The 22238-nt window shown below is 34.6% G+C and overlaps 1 protein-coding gene across 2 annotated transcripts; it reads right to left on the reverse strand.

The window, feature by feature from the left end:
- Positions 1 to 215: 215 nt before the first annotated feature.
- On the reverse strand, positions 216 to 12338 carry LOC130809978 (DNA mismatch repair protein MLH1). Of its 2 annotated transcripts, none has more exons than XM_057675857.1 (16): positions 11973 to 12338; positions 11707 to 11879; positions 11544 to 11616; positions 10829 to 10963; positions 10506 to 10716; positions 8856 to 9004; positions 8352 to 8450; positions 6433 to 6505; positions 5793 to 5943; positions 3040 to 3134; positions 2856 to 2964; positions 2295 to 2460; positions 1646 to 1807; positions 1353 to 1518; positions 1111 to 1274; positions 216 to 644 (listed from the first exon to the last, which is right to left on the reverse strand). In XM_057675857.1, exons 1-16 carry the CDS (start codon positions 12264 to 12266, stop codon positions 600 to 602), a joined length of 2265 nt encoding a protein of 754 aa, XP_057531840.1. In that variant the 5' UTR covers positions 12267 to 12338; the 3' UTR covers positions 216 to 599. The 2 variants fall into 2 exon arrangements, with proteins under 2 accessions (XP_057531840.1, XP_057531841.1); XM_057675858.1 differs by having other exon boundaries at positions 219 to 644; positions 6433 to 6502.
- Positions 12339 to 22238: the final 9900 nt, after the last annotated feature.

Raw genomic sequence — 22238 nt, forward strand, 5'->3', positions numbered from 1 at the left:
AGAAAAGAGAGAATTTGAAGGAATATAATTAGTGGTGTTCATTCGGGTCATTGGTTTGATTTCGGATCAGGTGTTTCAGGTCGGTTTGAAATCGAATTTTGTATTCATATTGTTTTTTACATAATTTAAATCATTTTTAAAATCATGTCAAATCGGATTCGATTACAATGTCGGGTAAATTTCGAGCTATCGAATATATTTTGAAAACCCCTAGATATAATCATATCGTACAATTTAACAAGACATGAACCTCACAATACATTCTATTTTCCAAGTAATAGTGTTAAGTTTGGCTTTGGCCCTGTGGTCTAGGCTTTACTCTTAATGAATTAAGCATATAATAACAAAATCAAATTAGGCTGAAAGCATTAATGAGTGGAGTAGATAGTATTAGAAGAGATACCATTTCTTATACATTTTCACATGGAAAGTCTTCAAGTCAGCTAAACTGTGTGTACACCAGAAACAGATGGCCATCTAAAATAATTATACTTGTACCATCTCATATGTATGTTTCTCTCCCACCCACACAAAATATTCGGAGTATACATCAACTGATCCCATCCAAGAGTCTCAAGGTGGTTGTTGGCTGTGACTTGTTAGCATCTTTCAAATATCCTGTACAGCTTCTCCAGTGACGCCACCTGTTATTCAATGTCCGCGTGTATATTTTTAAGGAAAGATATTCTAGTTAGAAAACGCAAATGTAGGATTTCGAATAGAGTTTTACGCATAATGTATACGAAGATATAAAAACAGTTTCATAATTAAAATTCATTGAGATAACGCTGATTGAGACGATCAAATTCGACCTAGCCTGCATGCCATGTCCCGCTAGGCCCAAATGGGCTTGAAAAGCCTAAATTTTGGGATCAGAGCAGGGTTTGGGCTGCAGGATAATCAACTCTAAAATGAACCAATGAATATATAAGATTCAGCATCATTTTGTATCAGTGTCACATGATTCGCTAATCGCCTCGCGAATCACGAATAAAAAAAAATTGAAATGGTCGGTTTTAGGCTATTTTTGAACCATTTTGAGCGAATAGCGAATTCAAAAGGCTAACTAACTAGCGAATTATGTTTCACTAATCTGTATGCTTTTCTTACCTGTACAAATGTCCCGTTTTTAGCCATCGAATTTGAGGGTTTAAGGAAGAGTCTCATCGCAGGAAATAGAATGTGCTGCACAGACCACTCGCGTTGTGCCCAGGCTGTCTCTGCCTCTGCAAGTAATTCATGCTCGATCTCATCCTCGCCGGCCCCATTGGTACCTGAAAATAAAGGAAGTAGGCATTAAATCGTATTCGTTAGAACTTTTGAGTTTAAGATGATGATTTACGGAAATATACCAGATGTGTTCAAATCTTCACCAAGAGAGACTACAGAAGGTTTTTTCCTGTAGTGTTGTATGCCATCCCCTGATGGGTTTGGCAAAATAGGCGGATGCATGGCATAGAAATTCGCAAGAGCAGCCGCAATTGTTTGGAAGCAACTTTTCTCATTCTCCCAGTCAACCTACCAAGAAAAACGCAAACCAGAGCTAAACGAAGTACAGGAAGCAGAATACAACACAAAACTCGGATAAAGAAACATGAGTAAAAATATTGATCTTGTAAATAATAGCAATGAACACGGTAATTACATCATTGCCAAGACAAAGAACGAATTCAGGAACACGATCCATGTCAGGTGTGTACTGGTCGAGTATGACAGGGAGCCTGGACAAATTCCCAAGTCCATCTATATAAATGCAGAAATACTCTTCCAGCATTTCAGCTTTTCTCTTGAGTAGCTCCGTGTTCATCTGGAGACCAAATGATTCATCAGATAGTTAAAATCAGCAATCAGCAGCATTAGTTAACGAGTCAAAAACAAGTTGCGAAACACTAATAGATAATAGCTGGTATATTACATGGCCTAAGGTTTTAAATCCACATGAAACTCTATGAGTGAACAGGGGATGCCCGAAGTAAGAAAATATAAGCAAAGATGACGAGCGTGGCAATGCTAAATAAAAAAACCGCAACACAACAAGGTGTCAAGGCAGAACAAGTAGGGACATATATCAACTTACAATCATCCCTCAGTCCCTCCCTCTTTCTTACTAGACCAAATGGCTGGGATTTTATTTCTGCTTCTGCCTCTCAAACTCTATAAATTCTAAGTTGGAATTAGGAAAGTTTAGTCATTATATCCGAACCCCTCCGAAATCAGGGTCACTAATCATTTACCTAACCTATATCAAATGGACAGCAGCATTCTTCATAGAGAAGTGCAAAAGAAGTAATCACCTCCGCGATTTTTTTCTTCAGATCATCGTTTTCACTTCCATCCACATACATATCCTCCTCTTTAAGTGCCAACATTATTAACTCTGGCAGTGATGCAGGGTCACTCAATTGTATAGCATTAAAATGAGCAAAACGGCGTAGAACTTGTTGATACATGAGTTCTTTGCTGGACAGAAAGGAGGATAGTTAGCCTCACGAAAGTTACCAGGCAAACCGAGTCAGAAGAGAGAGACAACAATAGTATTTAACATTTAATCTTTATGGCACTCAACAAACTCGAGTAAGAAAACCAACTCGTAAGTTGTTTTCCACTCAGAACATAGCTGGTACATTGTTGAACACAGATGTTGCAGCAAAAGCTGTACCAGTCAAATGAAACTAACCCTTGTGGTGAACCGAATACAGATACAATAAAAGATTCATGCAGAGCATAGTAATTCTTTTAGAAAGGCAGAGAAGTAATAATAGAAATGGAGCAAGATGTACACAAACGGCTAATAACTGTTTTCATCACCAAAAACGATCAGTGTTATTAAAAACTCAAAAGCAGTTGTATGATACCTCAAGCTTACTACATTTGCTAGATAAAGATGAGTCTTATACTGCAACAATGCTAAAACATTATCTGCCATTCCAACATAAGTGCAGCCTCTGACAATTTCAAGCAGCCCTAAACATCGTAACAAATCAATAAACTAACAGAAAGCTTCAGAAGCAAACAATTTATTTGGAAAAAATATCTAACCAGGATGAGAGTTATTATCAATTTCATCCATAAGCTCCTGAATGCTGGTAAGATCGGCACTTTCCTTGGGATTTCGCCTTTGTCTGATAGAAGACCTGCAAAGTATTCAAATTCTTTTCTTAAATATATCACCAGCACAGAAAAAATAGGAGTACGTCTGTTAATTTTCATAGATAATGCTCCAAATTCCCTTAATGCAGTACAATAAACAATCCTGTTGATATAAACTAAGCAAATTTTACTAGGAAAAAAAGATGTAATACTGACTATTTTAGCACTCAGAAAAAAGCAGGATGCACAAAGTAACATAGCATGATTAAAGATGATAGTATGATACTACACGTAACACCCCGGCCCAACGGACCACTGGTGACTAGTCATGGAGACTGTAGACTGGCCCCACAAATCAATACAAATCTTTTCAGCGCACTTTGTCCTCACTCATGCGCACCAGGGAAAACTTCCCAAAAGGTCACCCATCCTAAGATTGCTCCCCACCAAGCACGCTTAACTGTGGAGTTTTTAGTAAACGGGCTCCCATGAAAAGAAGATACATGTTGTTGTTATGAGTAGTCTATCAATCCTTTTTAAATCTCAATCTGGGGTATCACACTCACCCCCACTTAGGAATACAAAGTTCTCGTTAGACCGAAGTTTTCCCCCACTAGGTGCACTGCACACAATCAGCCACGGTCGTACGGTTGCTCTCATACCATTTATAACACCCCGACCCAACGGACCATTGGTGAGTACTCATAAAGACTGTAGACTGGCCCCACAAATCAACACAAGTCTTACAAGCATGCTTAACTGTGGAGTTTTTAGCAAATGGGCTCCTATGAAAAGAAGATGCATCTAGTTGTTATGAGTAGTCTATCAATCCTTTTTAAATCTCAATTTGGGGTATCACACTACAAACATTCGTTGATCAAATATGGTTATAAGACATAAACATGCAATCAAGTACATATAATCTTATTAACATCACTTATGACAAGATTAACGGTAAGTGATTTCAGAATAACAGCAGCACACTTAGCATTAGAGAGCAAGTCATAAGGGTAGAGCGTAGAGGAAAAAGACACATAATATAATATAGTATATACATCTAAGGACTAAACTCCAGGTCAGCCATTCCATCTGATCTACTATCTAATTGCCCACTCAACTTACATTTTGAGTTCTTAAAAACGCTGCAACCTTCACTACTGTTTAGTGGGCATTCTGAGACAGGTGACAGACACAAATATATATATACAAACACCAAATACTTAGTAGTTATATGTGGTAAATGGGACAGGTCCGTCCAACGGGTTATGGGCTAGTTTACATTTATTGGGTCACTAGCGGCGCGAGTCATTAATGGGATGGATCGTTACTGGTCTTTGTTAGAGTGAGTCAATAATGAGTTAATAGAGGGACAATAATGGGTTTTAAAAGGTACAACAAAGAGCCCTTCATTGATATCCTTCCGAGTTCTGATGTTACTTTAAGGTGGCTTGTAAATATATTGTTGTGTTGAAACGATGTACCTAGGGCAACAACCAGCATCCCCATTTCAAGAGGGACTTAGTCTGTACTTGGCTAAAGTTTATAAAGATTTTCCTCTTGTCTGAAACCTTCTTCTATTACTAATCTTTTAAGAGCATCAGCAGTAGAGGATAGCAGTGAAGACAGTAGCAAAAGAAAAAGAGACAGACAGAAGTTGCGGTAAATGGAAATGAGTTTCTTTAGACTTATTCGACCTGCTAATGACCCTCTTGAAGAATTTCACCTGCACGCATGACCCATGACCCATCTCATAACCCGCAAACAATAATGTTGACCCGCCCAATTCCGCCCAAACCTGCCTAGTAATCAGGTCTGTTAGTAGTACAGGCTCTCAGCGAAGTTTGTTATATACTGATACAATCTGACAAGAGCCTCATTCTTTTTGATGAGTAGATTTCATTAGACATTTACTACACTCCTTTATTGCCAGTTCGGGGAAGAACATTAAAGGAAAGAAAATGGAATGTAGGAGCTGCCAGTGATGTGATATATTAATGAAAAAGGGAAGAGATGAGAGCAAATAGGAAAATCATCACAGCAGCCTCTCAATATCTTCCCCTTGCAACACGAAGAGTATGTGCTGGACATTAGCATCTTCTACTCAGACTTTCTTTTCGCTCCATCAAAACAGAATCTATCCGTCAAAAGTAAACACAAACCAGAAAACTAAAGGCTCAATTTATGCAATTTTGTCACAACTCAAAAACAGAGGCAGGCCTGAGCTATATATATGCACTTCATCTGCGGTTCCCTCGTTGACCTATCTCAGAAAAATAGAAATACTGGGTACACATTCACCATCCAGGTCCTAGGTCTCCCATCTGGATGTCCCCTATACAGGATACAATGTCCTAGAAATCCTACCAAACTTCCAGTTATGTCCCTGTCCAGACTGACACAATCATGTAGCCGTTTAGGGATTGCTAGTCCCTGTCCATAATAAATTTGTTAGTAATCACTTTAACACACTAAATGTATATAAGTCAGCCCAATAGAGAGGTCTCACCATGAGACTGTTTCTTTAAGAATTTGTGTAATATAAAATATCTTAAGAGAAGTGTCAGAGCCCAGAATATGCCATAAATGAGATATTGCAGCGTAATTCTCAACAACTCCATCACCCATCCAATTTCATTTATTTAGAAAGGTAACAAGCTTAACAGCAAGTGATAAGAATATAAGCTGCATTGAAAAAGGCTCACCTTATTGAATTCAAGCTAGCATTTCTATCCAGCTGGGTAGAGGGCTTAACTTGCATATATGCATGCAACCTTCCTGCAGGATCCGATGCATCAGTTCTAACCATCTTTCGCACTGGAACTTTCTGTGACTTTAATGCTGCAATTGAACCTCCTGGGGGGAGGGTGTCAAAAAGTCAAAAGAATATTTTTTTATAAATTAGGAGAAAACTGTGAGCATCTGATGCGTGATTATATCATTTAACTGTCAGTCAGTATCGGTCATGCAGCGTTTTAGCAAGCAAATATTATCAGTATGAGTCCAAGGAGGAAGAAGATATATTAACTTGGCTTCCTCATTGGAAAGAGGCATTTCAAAATCTATTATTAAGGTCTTTCCTTGTGTGTTTAGTTTGTTTCATGTTTATTATAAATCTTGTCACAAATACTTTTCCCCACTTTTTTATTTGCAAAAAGTGAACTTTTGTTATTTTCCAACAAACAAGGAACCATGTGAGAAAGTAAGAACTTTCTTTGGATAAGGTCAAAGCACATCCTTGTAAGTCATTATAGTCAAACAATGCAGTGGTTGAAGTTTAATAAGTGTTGGTAAAGTGATATTTGTGGGAAAAAAAAAAAAAATACCATACGATGTTATCCATACCTGAAGTTGAAGGACCAGACTGTGAATCCTTACTTGCTACTTTAGGAGCTGATGGGGATGACATTTTCACCTGCTTCATGAGTTCAATAATACTTAAGAAAATAAGAGTAGAAGATTTTTCCCCTTTCCTTAATCTAAAAAGAAAGTTGATAGATAAAGGACAACTCAAAGGAACAAATGTGTTGACACTGCAGATAAGAGTCATAAAGAATTCAGGTCCTATTGGGAAAGCCTTTCCTAGAGCACCGCCTTTTTAAGACCGGCTGTTTCATATTTTACACCATCCCGCCCCAGTTAACCTTCCTGAGAAAACAGCAACAGGCTACTTTTGATAGTAAATAAACCCCATGTTTATGAATTTTGCAGCTTAACATTTGATGTCATTCAAACTTATGAATACATGCATGTAAACATTAAGACAGAGAGACCCAAAACTATCAATACTGTGTCAAGTTTTGCAACGAGGAACTAAAATCCGTCATTTTATAAAAAGAAGATTAAATTAAGAATACAGAAAAGTTATTGAAAAAAATACCTTTTAGCAAATTTTTTTGGAAATACATTATTATAATAAACGTCCAACCAAACCTTTCAATTTTATTAGATATAATACAGCAGATATAAATACAGCACCTAAATCAGGCCCATTAGCCGGAATTAAGAAAGGAGAAAATAAGAAGGAACTTGTTTTGTGATCCATATTAATCTTTGAAAGCAAAAAAATAGTCTTTGAAGGCTAAGAGCCTAAGAGTCTTCTTATGGTGGTATTTATTGAATATATTGCCTTGGTTTTTATAATATAGTTGTTGTGGATTGGTGTTGACATATAAAAGAAATTTGGAACAAATCCCATGTGTAAACGGGGATTTTGAAGAAACTAACTTCCATTTTGATTTTCACTAGATTTATAAAAAAATGCTCAAGTGAAAATCTCAAACCTTATCTCGTGATCTTTTAGTTCTTTAAAAATTGCTACCCACGACAATCGATATAGGAAATTACAAGAAAACAGAAGGCAATATCATGAGAAGGAGAAATTCAGGAAATTGGATTACTGATTTCTTTTATAGACAATTCGAAAAGGCAGAATTCTCCTTTACAAGAAGTTTAAGTCAACAGCATCACGATTCTCCTATGACTTCCTATCTCCTCCTCTCTTATTAACAATGATTTTCTATAACTATCTTGACCCCAATTGCCTATGACTTTTATTTCCCACCTTTCGACATTCTTCCATAACTGCCATACAAATTCTAAGGTTCACTTCCCTAACTTCCCTTCGTATCTTTTATAATATGTGAAGTGAATTGCCAGGTACTCTACTGCAGGTGAGTGATAGCAGTTTTCCACTTCTCCCTCTCAAAAAAAATTAACTAACTAAAGCAACTCAGCAGAAAAGATTAAAGAATAGTGAAGCAACAGCATTCAAATTCTTCAGGATCAAAATAAAATTGCTACAGCTTCACCAAGACATCAAAGTAGCTCTCCATAAGGAATATAAATAAGCTACTCAGTAAAGGTAGACAATGAAGACCCAAGTAACAATGATGTCAATCCAAACCTCCGACTCACATTAAAGAATGCATTCCAATTCCACCAAATGAGCCTAACATGATGCATTATGTCCATGTAGAGAAATATTTATTCAACATACTTGCAAATCCATAAAACATGAAAGGAAAAAAATGGTTAAGGTCATTTGGTAAATGACACTTGAATTAGAGTTTGTAATAGACATCAAAATCTTTACTTTATAAGAAATAATCCCTCACAACGGAAAAGAGAACAACAGGTGTTGGATGATGAAAATTCAAAACAAAAGGAAAGTGAATAGAAGTCAAAATTCCTACTTTGTACACCTTATACTAGTTGGCCAGTTTCATATTTGCACTTTAGGTGGTATGCACTTCATTTGTTACCTGTTCTTCGAATATTCTTGTATCATTGGCATTTGTTAATTGCTGCTCCACTTCTGCTTGTATCTTTTCAATTATAGTTTCCTGATTCAGAAGACTCACCTACCAATCAATTGAATTAAAAAAAAAAAAAAACTGTTATTATCTACTAATCCGGGAAGCACAACCACAAACAAGAATGATAAGCAATGCAACAAACATCGAGAGAAAATTCTGAAGATGATCAAATGGGCTAAGCCAATCTTGTAATCCAATTATTGTCATTTTTGAAAAGGACATAAGCATTCAAAGCTTACATTTAACATCAGCTTTTCTTTCTTATTACAAATATTATAATCAATCCAATTCAAGTTATTGGAACACAAACAACTCAGGCAATGAACGCATAAAACAAGCTGAATAAGGCAATCAAAAAATTGGTAAAAGCAACCTGCGATTCTCAATATTGAGGCAATGAGGCATCAATGAGAAATTTATTTAGACTACTAGTTAAAATGTCATTCTTACCTCACGTTTTGTAGGATGTATGTTCACATCAACATGCTCAGGGGGCAACGTAATTGACATGTATACAAAAGGTTTTGATGCCCTGGGATAGGTTGCAGCATAAACAATCTCGATAGCCCTTTTCAAAGTTGAGCACTCAACCAACCTATCTGATACAAAACTCCCATAAGAAAAAGTAAATGAGTTATAGAAGTTAAGAACATGTTCCCAAACTGTTACTAATTATTTGAATTATGACACAGTAGTAATGTAGGAAAGTAAAGTATTGTAGGAATATGCAATTATTCTGTGATTATTTTATTCGCCATGATTATAGCCTTATTAAGAGTTAACCTTGTTTGGATATATCTCGATGTATATATTGGAATGTGGGACTCTAATGAAAGGTAATACAAACCAAGTATTCAAAGACCTAAGACAATTGTTCAATTGAAGTTTGAATTTAATTTAACTGATCTTTCTATTCACCTTTGGCAGTTTGTAAGTGGATATCATTTGTAGCTATGGATGATTTGAGGTCATTTGGATTAAATGTCATAATGTTTGTTGCTCTGCAACCAAAAATTCAATGGGTATGAATTTTCTTGCATAATAGTCAAACACCATTTGTATATTGGGCCACTTTATTTTCTTTGGGATGGCCATGTGGTTTTGGGTTAAATGGTGTTGTTTGTGGGAAGGGTTATGTGAGGCATAAAGAGGAGATAATTTTAGATAGTGATTGGAGTTCAGTTTTCTACCTACCCATTCTTTCTCTTTTTCCTTCAGTCCTCCAAAGCTGCTCCCTTCCAATTCTGTCTCTCTCCTTGTGTCCTCCATAGTTGTTGGGTTTACAAAGATTTTTCTCTCATTTTTGTAAGAAACCTTTTCTTCAAACAAAGAAGAAAGGTTTTAGGGTTTTTACAACTCTTTGGTTCCAATACTACCGTCGAGTCTAAATTAGCCTTGGCTTCCCCTTCTGGATTGTAAGGGATCTTCCTTCTAACCACTTTTCAAGTAAGTCTTATCCTTTATTTTTTTGTTGGAATAAAAGATTATCGAATCGGTTTTTTTATGAGGAAAATGTCGAGCCATGCTTTTTTAGATTGGGAAGAACTTGATGTTTTTTAATATTCCTCTATTCGTGGTTATCATAACTTGGTTGGGAAGAACAAATTTGTTTTTAGGTTCGATTACCGAAACCCATTAGTTGGTGTTGAACCAGTTTAGTTGCAATGATTGGGTTTTTAAAGAAGTATGACTTTCATTCTTCTCTATTTTTCTAGTGAGTTTCTTCTGGTAGATGATAAATGTCGATAGGGTGGGTCTTTATTGGTCCCTAGGAACCACTATTGGCTCTGATTTCATGATAAATTTGTCATTGGGATTGGACACAAGACCCATACAAGACAAACGTTGACTATAACCTTATTAGGAGTTTCCCTTGTTTAGATATATCTTGGTGTAGTTATTGGAATGTAGGACCCAAATGAAAGGTAATACAAACCAAGTATTCAAAGTCTTAGAACTATTGTTTTACTTGTTTTCAAGTTAAAGGAACTCACATATCAATACATTAGTGAACATCTTATATCCTTTTCAAGTTCAAAATAGAGTAGGGGAGAGACGCTTGAAGAATAACATGAAAAATATCAACTAATAGACACATACCATTAATAAACAACACCATAGTTATCTTCTTGGCAACATAATTTGAATTGGAGATGAAACCCTTCATGCTAAATACTGATCTAGATGGATCATCATCTGTGACTTCTATATTTATCAGATTACGAGAAACAGACACACCATAAACAGATCTAATTGCATCAATTCTAGAAGACGTGGGAACAGATTGAACATCAGCTCTTGCAGCACCATGCTAGAAAAAACAAAAGCACAAAAGAAGGATGTTGAATTCAGAAACCAGGTTGCACTATACTCAAAAAGAAAAAGGAGGTCGAGGAACATAATCATATGCAATAACCACTAACCTTTCTACAGGAAAATCCCACACTTATGTGATGAATAGCAAACCGACTAAGTACGTCAACCATCTTTGGATAATCATCATTAGAGTTCTGAAGTGTTTTTCTCCGTGCACTCATATTATAGAAGAGATTTTCAATCTACATTCAACCGAAGAAGTTGATTTCAAAACCACATTACTCACTTTTGCAATTATCTAGATTCCTAAGACAACCACTCATGGAACATCAAAGCTCAGCACCTTATGTATTAATTTGTCCTCAACTTGGATCCTATGCTAATTATTAAAAATAATTAGCCCGAAAAAAGAAAATAGTTTTACACTAGCCAAAAGTACGTATTGTTGTAGATAAACTAAATACAGCACCTCCTCAAATTACTTTCTTTGAAACATTAAATTTTAACATTGATCATCTACTCAATAGTTTAAACAACACATTAAGAGTTACAACAGCAAATGTAAATTAAAAATAAAAAATAAAAAATAAAAAATAAAAAATAAAAAAAGTTTCTATATTCAAGAGCAAATCATAGTTAAGCCTTCTTTTACGCAAACAACTAGCATACAAAACTTAACAAGATTCCATCACCCCCAATGTCATCAAGTAGCTCCCACATACAAAGGGTTAAAAGGGATCACAAATATGCAACCTTACTCTTGTCAAATTGTTAGTGAAAACAACAAAAGGTCTCATTTCAACAAGTAACAACATCACACACCATAATCTGAGTTCCTTTGACAGCAGCACAAGGCTTAGGTTCATTCTCCATAACACCGTCTTTATAAGAAACCCTGAAACAATAGCAAAACATAATTTCATCAATTCTAAGAGTCATTTCATCAAACACTTCGTGCGCAAAAAGAAAACCCAAGGAATTTTACCTATATCCATGCAATTGCCCAGGAGTAATAGTTGTGACAGTGACATGACCTACATAAGTCATACTTGCTAAAGCCTCACCTCTAAACCCCATTGATTTAATCGTCTGTAAATCCTCAAATTTCGACAATTTTGATGTTGTATGCCGTTCACAAAGTATAGGCAAATCCTCAAACTAATAAAAAAATCAATAAAATTAACACGAAATTAAGACGGAATATTCAACATTTCAATACTCATCAAAAATTCAGTCTTTATTAAAAAATACCCGAATTCCATGGCCGTCATCAGAGACTTGAATGAGTTTAAGACCACCATCTTTAACGACGACATTTATGGAAGAAGAATGAGCGTCCAGACTATTCTCAATGAGCTCTTTTACGGCAGAAACTGGTCGTTGAATTACTTCGCCGGCTGCAATTCGATTAATGACTGATTCTTGTAATCGGTAGATTTTTGGGGGTTCTTTAATTGTTGGAGTAGAATTGAATTCTTCCTGCATTTCTGTAACTTCATCTTCTTCAATAGGTATAGGTTCATCAATGGAGTGTATGTTTTCCATTGTTTTCTCAGGAAAGTTAGTGGTGAATGACAAAGTCCCATGAGTATGGGTTAACTTCAATGGTTCGTTTTATTTTCCCGCCAATTAGAAAGCACTTTATATGAAAATATTTCCACCTTATATGTTCTAGATTTAACTTTTTACGCAATTTAACGTGTTATTTTAATTATTTATATATTAAATTATATACATTTAAAAATTATATAAAGTTAATATTATGAAAATATGCGAATAGACGAGTTCAAACAAGATTCATCTTGACTATATTTTTTGTTACACATTAGCCGCAATATATAAAATAAGCTTGAACGATGAATAGTGTCAATAACTGTAATATAGCAAGTATATCAAAACAGACGAAGTATATACTCTACGGTATACTTGGAAAATTAATATTAATTATTTAAATTTTTATCATTCGCGAATAATAATTTCACTAATAACATTAAAGTGATTACATATAAGCATAATGATCACTTATACTCTTTATGTGATTGCTTATAACCCTTATAGAGAGCACTTACAGTTTTAAGATGATAGTAAGTGGTCACACTAAAATTGTAAATGATCACTTTAAACTTGTAAGTAATCACTTAAAACTTTAAAATAATCATTTATAACCTATAATGATTACTTATAACCTTATAATGAGCACTTACGGTTTTATAATGACCAATTACAATCATAAAACTATAAGTGCATATTATAAGATTATAAGTATTCACTTTAACATCGTAAGTGATCACTTTAAAATTGTGATGCGTGTTTGGGTTGGAATTCTTCAATGTAATGTGAAGATGCAAACCAGCCTTCAAATCCACGCAATGTAACAACCAAACAAGCCCAAAACACACACGAAACAGTGATATGATTCACGCAAACAAAACAATGTTTGTAAGGTGAATCTTGAATTGAAAGACTAGGAGTTTTAATCCTCCAAGGCCAACAACCAAGGACTACTCTCAGTTGCAAAAGGTGATGATCTTGCACTACTCAAGATCGTTGAATGTTCATACACATTCAAGGAAGAAACAAAGGATCAAAAATCCAATGAATTCTGATTTCTGAAATTTTCAAACTTAAACTTGAGTTTTACAAGGCTAATGCCATCTATTTATAGACATATGGGACGAGGGAAATACAATGAGAAGGCTAATGACACGTCCAACTAATAATAACGGTCATAAAGGAACACGTGCACAACATGTGCTCATTTAAAAGAATGAAAAACACACTAAACTAAGGATTCTGATTTCTGACAGCAACTTGCTGACCAGGCGACCTTCCAGCTGCTTTCTTATGCTCTTCCCAAAGTTTATAATGGTCACTAAGAGTCTTGGTAGCAAGTTCCTAGTGTGGAGATTCCATTTCTACCCTTGGTGGCACAAGATACCATGAAACACGACTTGGCCAAGGCGTGCTAGGTCCTCTGGTCAAAACATGCTTGCTGAGCTGTTCTGTTCTGTTCTGAGCAACCTGTTGACTGGCTGACCTTCATAGCTCGTTTCAATGGGTTGTCCATGATGTATAGCAATGTCCTTGGGCCAAGGCATGAAGTTCCATGTACCAAGATTCCATTTTCATCTTCCATGGCCTCTGAATCCCTCTTGCTTGGACTGTGCAAGGTGTGCAAGGTGTGCAAGGTCAGCTGTTCGTCAGTTGGTTCTTTGCCCTGCTGTGCTTCTGTTTGGAGCCCTGTTTCTTCTTCTTCTGTTGAGTAATCAGCCTCCTTGCTTGTATTTGATTCTTGATTTAGTTCTTCATCCATGTTGCTTATGTGAGTCATCATTGAACCATCCCAATATGGTTCAAATTGTAAAGGATTACTTTACGATTCTAAATGAGCACTTAAGGTTTAAAGTGAGCACTTAAAAGATTATATTCATTTTTAAGTGTTTGTTGTAATGGTGGTGGTGATAGGTATTAAGATTTTTTTGTTTTTTTTTCTTCATTTGGAGATTTGCTGAATGTACTGAAAATTGCATATTGCATTAATAATGAAGAATAAGAAAAAGAGAAAAGCAGATCATTGAAGAAGCAAGGAAAAGAATAATGTAATAGAAGATAGAAGTGCATTTTATAATTACAATGGATGATTGTTAAAATAGAAACTGATTGTAAAAATTATCAATTGTAAATTTAAACTAGTCTATATATATTAATTAAATCTAAAATAACAATATTTATTTTCATAACTAACCTTTAAGTAATTATTTATAACATTATAATCACCATTTACAATATACAAATGATCACTTATACCACTTCAGGTATTTCTAATACCTGATTGGGTATCATACAACTCTTAAAAGCTAAGTCAAGATCACAAAAATACTCGAACGAGTATTTTAATGACCTGGTTCGATATGTGAATCAAAAATGATAGAAAAAAGGCGAATATTTCGTAGACTGAAGACTTGATTGAGTATTTTATTTCTTTGTCTTTTGTTTTGAATTCCATTATTATATATTGTTTAATCAATTGAATAAAAGGATTTAAATATGTTTGATAAAGATTGTTTTCTATAGATGTTGTTGGTGTATATTAACTTTTAATAGCACGACCATAATTAATTCATATTTTATGTGTAATTGTTTTTGTTAGTCTTTAATGATTAGACTTTAGGATTAAAGGGTAACCAAGGTCTAATGAAATATCAATTATCCTCTTTAACTATCGATTCAAGATTTAAATTTAATCACCTATATATTTAGTATGCAATTGATGATTCCCCTACATCCCTAGCAATTAAAATTTTGATATCTTTCTACTTTTAATTTAAGTTTTTGTTATAGTTTAGTTTACTAAAGTTAATCAATTTTTTCTGTTATTATCCACAGTCTAGTAAACTGCAATTTGACTTAGATATACAATGCATATATTACAATGGAAGCATCATACTTTGTTCTCGTTACTTTAAGCCATATGTTTTATGCAGAGTTAGAGATCTCCCTAGAAATGATGACGAGAGCTTTTACAATGATTGATTAGGTGTTCTGTTTATATTCACACATTTGATTAGATTCCACGGGAAGAAAAAAGTATATATACTAGATGAAAGAGACCTCAAAGTTGCTCAAACTTAAGTTTTGCACAACTATCCAAATGTTAATTAATTTATGAACAATTTTCATTCCTAATCAAAAAGTATAACCCTCATATGACACACGAACAGATTGACATGGCGGTTCAAGATAAATTTGTATAATAATTTCAAAAATTTGTAAGTGCATTATTAATTGTAGATAATATAAGAGACTAATACATAGTTTTTGGTAGTTCTCATGCTAGAAAAAGATTTGGTGATAACGGAGAAAATGTTGAAATATTAAAACACATTAGGACCATTGAAGAACACACCTGTTGTGCGACAGCGGAAGCAAAGATCGAAAACAATAATGAAAAGCAATAAAGATTCAAACAAACAATAAAGAAAAACACACCAACAAATTAACGTGGTTCACTATCAACGTGATAGCTACATCCACCGGCACAAGAATTAACTTTTCACTATATACCGGGATATTACAAGATGAACGAGAAGCCACAACCTCTCCAAACTTTTTCTCTCTTAGTTTTTCCTCACTTTGTGTTGCATTGCATCATACCCTAATTCTAATTACAAGAGGGGTTTATATAGTATGCCACTTAACATTGACAATTAAAAGGATGCCCAAAAACTAAGTAATCGTCAAAAGAGCGTGCAAAAACTAAATCCCGCACAAAACGCACTGCTCCGCGGCTTGCGCAAGTGCGCCCTGCCTAGAACTCCGCGACATGTGACTATTCCAAGACATAAGCTTCTCCGCGACCCACTTAATACTCCGCACCCTACGTATATCTCCGTGGCCCGTGCACTTTCGTTCCATCACCTTTTTGACTCATCTCTTGATTCATCATTCACAAAATCCCAACAATCTCCACCGTGACAAGAACCCGTAGTCAACCACTACCTCATCAAACCATAGTGAAACAAAACCATTCTCAAGTCGAAACTAATGCAAAGTGATAAGTGTAATTATTTACACTTATTCATATCATTTTATACTCCTTAATGATGATTATTGTCAGTAATTTCGTGCTTATTTTGAAGATCTGCTCTACCCATTTTGGTTATTCATGTTGATTTTGAGCGTTTTGATCGTTTTTAAGCATAATTCTTATAGTTTTAATGTTGACGGAGTTTACTAAGGATATTATTTCTCATTTAAAGATGTTTTACAATGAAGATAGGCAAAAGAGTTGAAAAGTATTTAAAATACTAAAGTTTTGAGGTGAAATTTGATGAATGCTCACTCTTTTGGTCATAACTTTTGATAGAAATATCGCATTAATTTAAAGTTTGCGGCATTGAAAAGTAGACTTCAAGAACTTTCCAACAGTATATTATATGTCCAATTCCAACAACCGACCAACAAATGACGACTGTTTAAAGTTCGCCAGTCAGAAGCAAAGCGACGAGTCGTCGCCTGAAAGCCACGACTCATCGCTGCATGCGACGACTCGTCGCTTCTTCATTGAACTCTCATACCCAGGCAGAAACAAAGCCACGACTCGTCGCCGCATGCAACGACTCGTCTCCAACTTGCTGATATTCAAATCTAACGGTTTTCTTTCACTATTTTAGTGGTTTTATTTATTTTACCTTTATTTTATTATTAGAAATCAGTTATTTTTGGGGAGATTGTTCCCCAAGTAACCTTAGAATATAAATAGGCATAGTTAATTGCATTTTTTTGGTGCTTTTAATGCCCTAGATGTTCTAGTGCTCTAGTTTTCATTCTTAGTTTATTAAACTTAGTTTTTTTATGTTTTTCATTGCAACTTTCATTTATTTATGCAATCTATGGTTTGTTTATGTTCCAATTTGTAAGTTTCTCTATCTTGTCCCTTAATTATTCATCAAATTGTCTTTAATTCATTATTTTCATCATGTTCATCATCTAAATTAGGGTTTTGCTTATTATTAATTTCATATTAGTTATAATGTCTAGTGAGTAGATTTTCTTTCTAGGATTAAGGGACTGACCCTTATTCGAGCATGAAATGATATTTGATCGATTAATTGTGTGAAATTTGGGTCTATGATTAAACCTATGCTTAATGAGCCTTAGTTTAAACATCTTTATTAACCTTTTCAACAAAACGGAAGTTTGAGATTAGGATTAATTTAGGATTGAGGTATATTTAAGTTAAAATCCTATTAGCTTAACCAATAAAAAGGAAGTTTGAGGATCAATACTAGTAAGGTCTTAAACCGATATTGATCAATAAAGCGAAAGCTTGAGATTAATTTGATCACGTTTAACCATGCCAAAGGCTCAATTTTATACAATTATGAGAGTAATTGACTCCCATGTTAGAATTAGATGATTCCTGACATCCTAGATTTGCTTTATTATCATCGTCTTCATATTAATTATTATCTTAGCTTTATTTATTAGTTTTAATTGCATCATTTTGATTTTTGTTTATAGTAGTGTTAGATTCTCAAACCGATTATATTGTTTGTCCGTATCTCATACTTATAAATTGAACAAATTTGTTAACTCGCTTCCCTGAGTTCGACCCGTATTACTACACCTACACCGTACGCTTGTAGTTATTAAAATTTGCACCTATCACAAAGTTCAAGCATAATCCATACATCCCGAAAAGTCTCTAACCAAGAGTCATCCCGATAAGTCTTCAACCAAGACCCGTCACATACTCGTTTTCAAGTATAACCACTCATAATGCTCAGCTAGCATCACAAGTCACTCATAATGCTCCACCTGGATCACGAGTCCACGAGGCAAGCTCCACCTTGAGGTTGTGCACACCTCCACCTTTGAGCTCCCTCACACTGCCCCTAAGGGCCTATGCTAATGAATCCAGCATAGTAAAGAATTTACTAGGATTGTCAGACCATCCTACCTTCTTTACCTCTATCTTCATGTACGTCTATTCCGAATGAAATCTGATTACACTGTGCTTCTCCTGAACATTAAGTACTACCTGATCACTAAACAAACAACCATAGTACACAAAAGCCAACCAAGGTTGATCACAAAGAACCATCACCGAGATCATAACACAATCAAACTCAGCGAACACAACCCAAGCTTCAACCAATGTAACTAAGCACCTAACATCATTCCCGTACATAAGAAACACAACAACTGATCCAAGCAAATCGTAGAGAGAAAAAATCTCTACCTGCCAGTGCCCCCACCCAGGTTGTGTCACAAACCTGCAAATGACACTTCTAGCATGTGCAAAACAAGTACACATCACAACATACTTCAAATACTGAACCGTAACTTTAGACATGTAGACGACTCAGGCTCAAAATGAGGTGATATAAATGAGCTAAGTAACACTACCGGTCTATACAATGGTTCTGTAACAACCTGGAAAAACTTGGATCGTTAAAAGAGAGATTTTTTTATAATTTAGAAGAAAACTGAGCAGGACCCGAGTTAAACCAAGATGTCATAAAGGCATGAGGAAACGAAAATTTTAAAGTTAATACTTGTGGATCGAGTTCTACTAGAGTTGTTATAGATTATTTAGTGATATTATAGCCTTAGCAACAGATAAACGATATGAAATCAAAAGTCCAAGGAATACCTCTCGAGAGCGAGGTCGCCTCTTAAACAAATTCATTCCTTAAAAGCTAATAAAGTTCAAAATTAAAATCCTTCTGTACTCTATCTGTTTTATTCTTCAGGTGTAATCCTCACTCCACAGCCTGCAACTTAACTCATTGCTAGTTATTAACCCCGAAAGAGAAACAACATCATCGCAGGATCGTTAAGATCAAAGGTACACGCCAGCAAAACATCTCTTATAACATTATAACATAAAGCAAAATCACAACCTACCATACGTCGGCTACAGTTCAATTACTTTTTAATAAATTTCAAATGATTCATTGAATCAGTCAGCCATACTGCTGTACTTTCCCGGCCATACTGCCGGACCAAACCCCAAACTTCAAGAGTGAGACAATACATTAGGGGGAGCTAAACCCTAAGCAAGTCTCTATCATAGGCAACACGCCTTACTTCGGTGCCTATGGTTAAGTATGCATATTTCCGCGGTGGCTCATAATGCCCCCATAAATCGTGAGTAAAATTCTTTCCACCAATTGACGTCATACTACGTCTACTTTAAAGTTAGTGAGGTCATACTTTATTAAGAAAGCATAACATCATCTTCATACTTTATTCAATATATTATTATTATCATTCCTTCATAACAACCAATCCACGATGTACAAAGTTTTACTGCGTGTACGTACCTTAAGAAAGCAAAAGCAAAATCCTAAACGTACTTATCAACTTCCCCTCACGAATCAAGTTCCTACATGATTCAATCGTACATAAGTGAATAAGCATACATTCACACTAACTCAACCCACAATCAAAACACACACACACATCTAACACCAAGCCACTCTACAATAAATTCATGATCACCCAACACACTTCATAACAACACAAACTTTAAAAAAAATCAGATTTGAGAATCTGTCCAGAACAGCATACCAGCACTGTTAAACTGAAATCCCGACTTCACCGTTGCGTTCGGAAGGCATCAAAACCCCGTGTACCAATTTTCATAACAATTAAAGTACCCTAAGTATTTTTTAACATATTTTAAGGTCAAAAAGAGTCCAAAAACTCATTGTTTTTGACAAATTTTCTAACCCTACGGGATTATGTCAAATTACTAAGAAATCTTGAAATATTAATATCTTGTCATCCTATTCAAATTCTATAATCATCACATTCATAAACCTTTAAATAATTTCTTTTTAATTATTTCATCTTTAGCATTTTAACCTCACAATAAAATTTAAAATCAAACTACACACTTTCATCAACACGATCTTCAAACTTAGCACATATTGTACTCCCATAAATTTCCTCTTAATAGTAAAAACAAATTAGATAAACAATCATGTTATCTCAAATCATAATGTACACTCCATTGAATTTAATTTTTTTTTTAAAAATCATTCCTACAAAAACTAATCATATGAACATGCTTATAACTTCTACAATCTAACACCCATTAGAAATTTCTACAACGTACAAACATTATAAATTATAACATACAATATAATATAATAAATAAATAAAATTTCAGATTTAATAAAGTTATTATTTGATAATTATTTAAACATAAAACTCATGTCTTTTTATTAAAAAAAACATACTAAGAAAGTATACTTACAATTGAATTAGAAAAAGATGGGAGAAATCCTAAAATGTAGGAGTTAGTCGTATGAAGAGGAGAAAAGGAAGGGAGAGTTTTTATTTTTGTGATTTGTTTGATAGAAAAAAAAATGCTTAGATTTAGGAATTGGTTATTATTAGTAATGAAATTAAAATCTTTCAAATTCCTCAAAATGGAGTTACAAAATCCTCTTAAAACTCTCTACCTAGTTGGCCCTTCACTCCCTTTTTCTTTTTTTTTTATTTGAATTTTTTTTTTAATTAAATCATAATTTATTTAGATTGGGTTAGTTGTTGAACTGAAATTGGAATGAAATTGCATATGTTAGGCCATTTCCATGAAAAAGGTGTAACTTTTTTGATTAAATAAATTACTTTCTAATAAAATAATATTAATAAGTAAAATTATTAATTCAAACCACTGCGCATGCTCATTATACTCTACAATGTGCTCATAAGTTGGAGGTTCAAATGACTCCACAAAAACGGCTACCAACCTTGCCAAACCCACAAGGTTCAATGCATAACCTACCACACTTATAGTAACCAAACAACACTCCCTACAGCCAACCTATCAAATTTCTCGATAACACTTATAGGCTTTTCTTGAAACCTTCTAGATCGGCAGAATGTTCCTTGTACTGACTCCTTTAAACTATCCACAGAGATAAAGATAGCACCAAAAATCACAGCCAGACAGATACTTGGGGCAGCATTAACACCATCAATCTAGGGTCGAACAGAAATGGATGAGGGGTTAACCTCATGTTGGACCTCTTGAGTTTTGATGATGACTACACTTTATTTAATCAAATATGTTTTAGAAATTATGTGCAGGTCGATATCCGGTCTTCACTATGATCGGTTATAGTACCTATGACTTGGTTCATGGAAATGTACATGTCAAAAGGATCCAAAAGATGTTAGAAGAAGTATATCGCTTGGGATGTAAAATGGAGACAGGAGGTCTACTGTTCCTAAGTTGGATGTTCTAACAAAACTGGAAATTGGAGACAGCGCACTGTTCCTGAACTGGAGTCAGCTTATGTCCAATGAAAATTCTAATTATTATTTTAATTATTATTTTAGTTGATGTGTTAATTAAAGATAATTTATTGCATTAATAAAATATTAAAGTTAATTGGCAAAATATTTTCTAAAATATCTAACATGTGATTTTCTAAATATAAGCCTTTATTTTAAGATCTATGTTTAGTAAATGACTAAATTTAGCTAAGCAGGAACAACAGCTGATTTTAAGGAATCCTTAGCTATTATTAGCTAAAGGTAATCGTCCCTAATATTAGTAATAGGTAACCGTCCCTATTATTAGCTAAAGGAACCTGTATCTAAATTTAGCTAAAGTATACCGTGGTTATTATTGGAAAAAGAAACTGCAGCTAATTTTAGTATATGGGAACTGCTGCTAAAGGGAACAGTATCTATTTTTAGTAAATGGGAACAGCGGTTATTATTAAATAACCGTGGGCTTGATTTTGTCAAGATTAATACCTAGTTTTTAGAGACTAACCGTAGGATGACTTGGATTTTAAGATCCAAATTACTCTCCTTATTATTTGGGATAAGGGAGTAGTGGTTGGTTTATTCCTTTTTATTAGGGAAATTGACTCTATAAATAGTGGACTCGGTTGTTCTTCAAAACTTGCCTTAGTATGAGCCATTAAATCATACGTGATTTTGGGAGAAAACTTTGTTTTAAAAATGCTAATTAATTTATTAGGGAAA

This window comes from Amaranthus tricolor, chromosome 4 (genome assembly GCF_026212465.1).
Source record: "Amaranthus tricolor cultivar Red isolate AtriRed21 chromosome 4, ASM2621246v1, whole genome shotgun sequence".
NCBI classification, from domain to species: Eukaryota; Viridiplantae; Streptophyta; class Magnoliopsida; order Caryophyllales; family Amaranthaceae; genus Amaranthus; species Amaranthus tricolor.

Bases quoted from the DNA above. Each gene is read 5' to 3' on its own strand.
- LOC130809978 (XM_057675857.1), bottom strand. From the start codon at position 12,266: ATGGAAAACATACACTCCATTGATGAACCTATACCTATTGAAGAAGAT. The intron at 10,964-11,543 runs GTGTGTGATGTT...GGTTGAATGTAG, and splicing joins TCAAAGGAACTCAGATTATG to ATTGAAAATCTCTTCTATAA. The intron at 9,005-10,505 runs GTATGTGTCTAT...GTTTTGTATCAG, and splicing joins TATGGTGTTGTTTATTAATG to ATAGGTTGGTTGAGTGCTCA.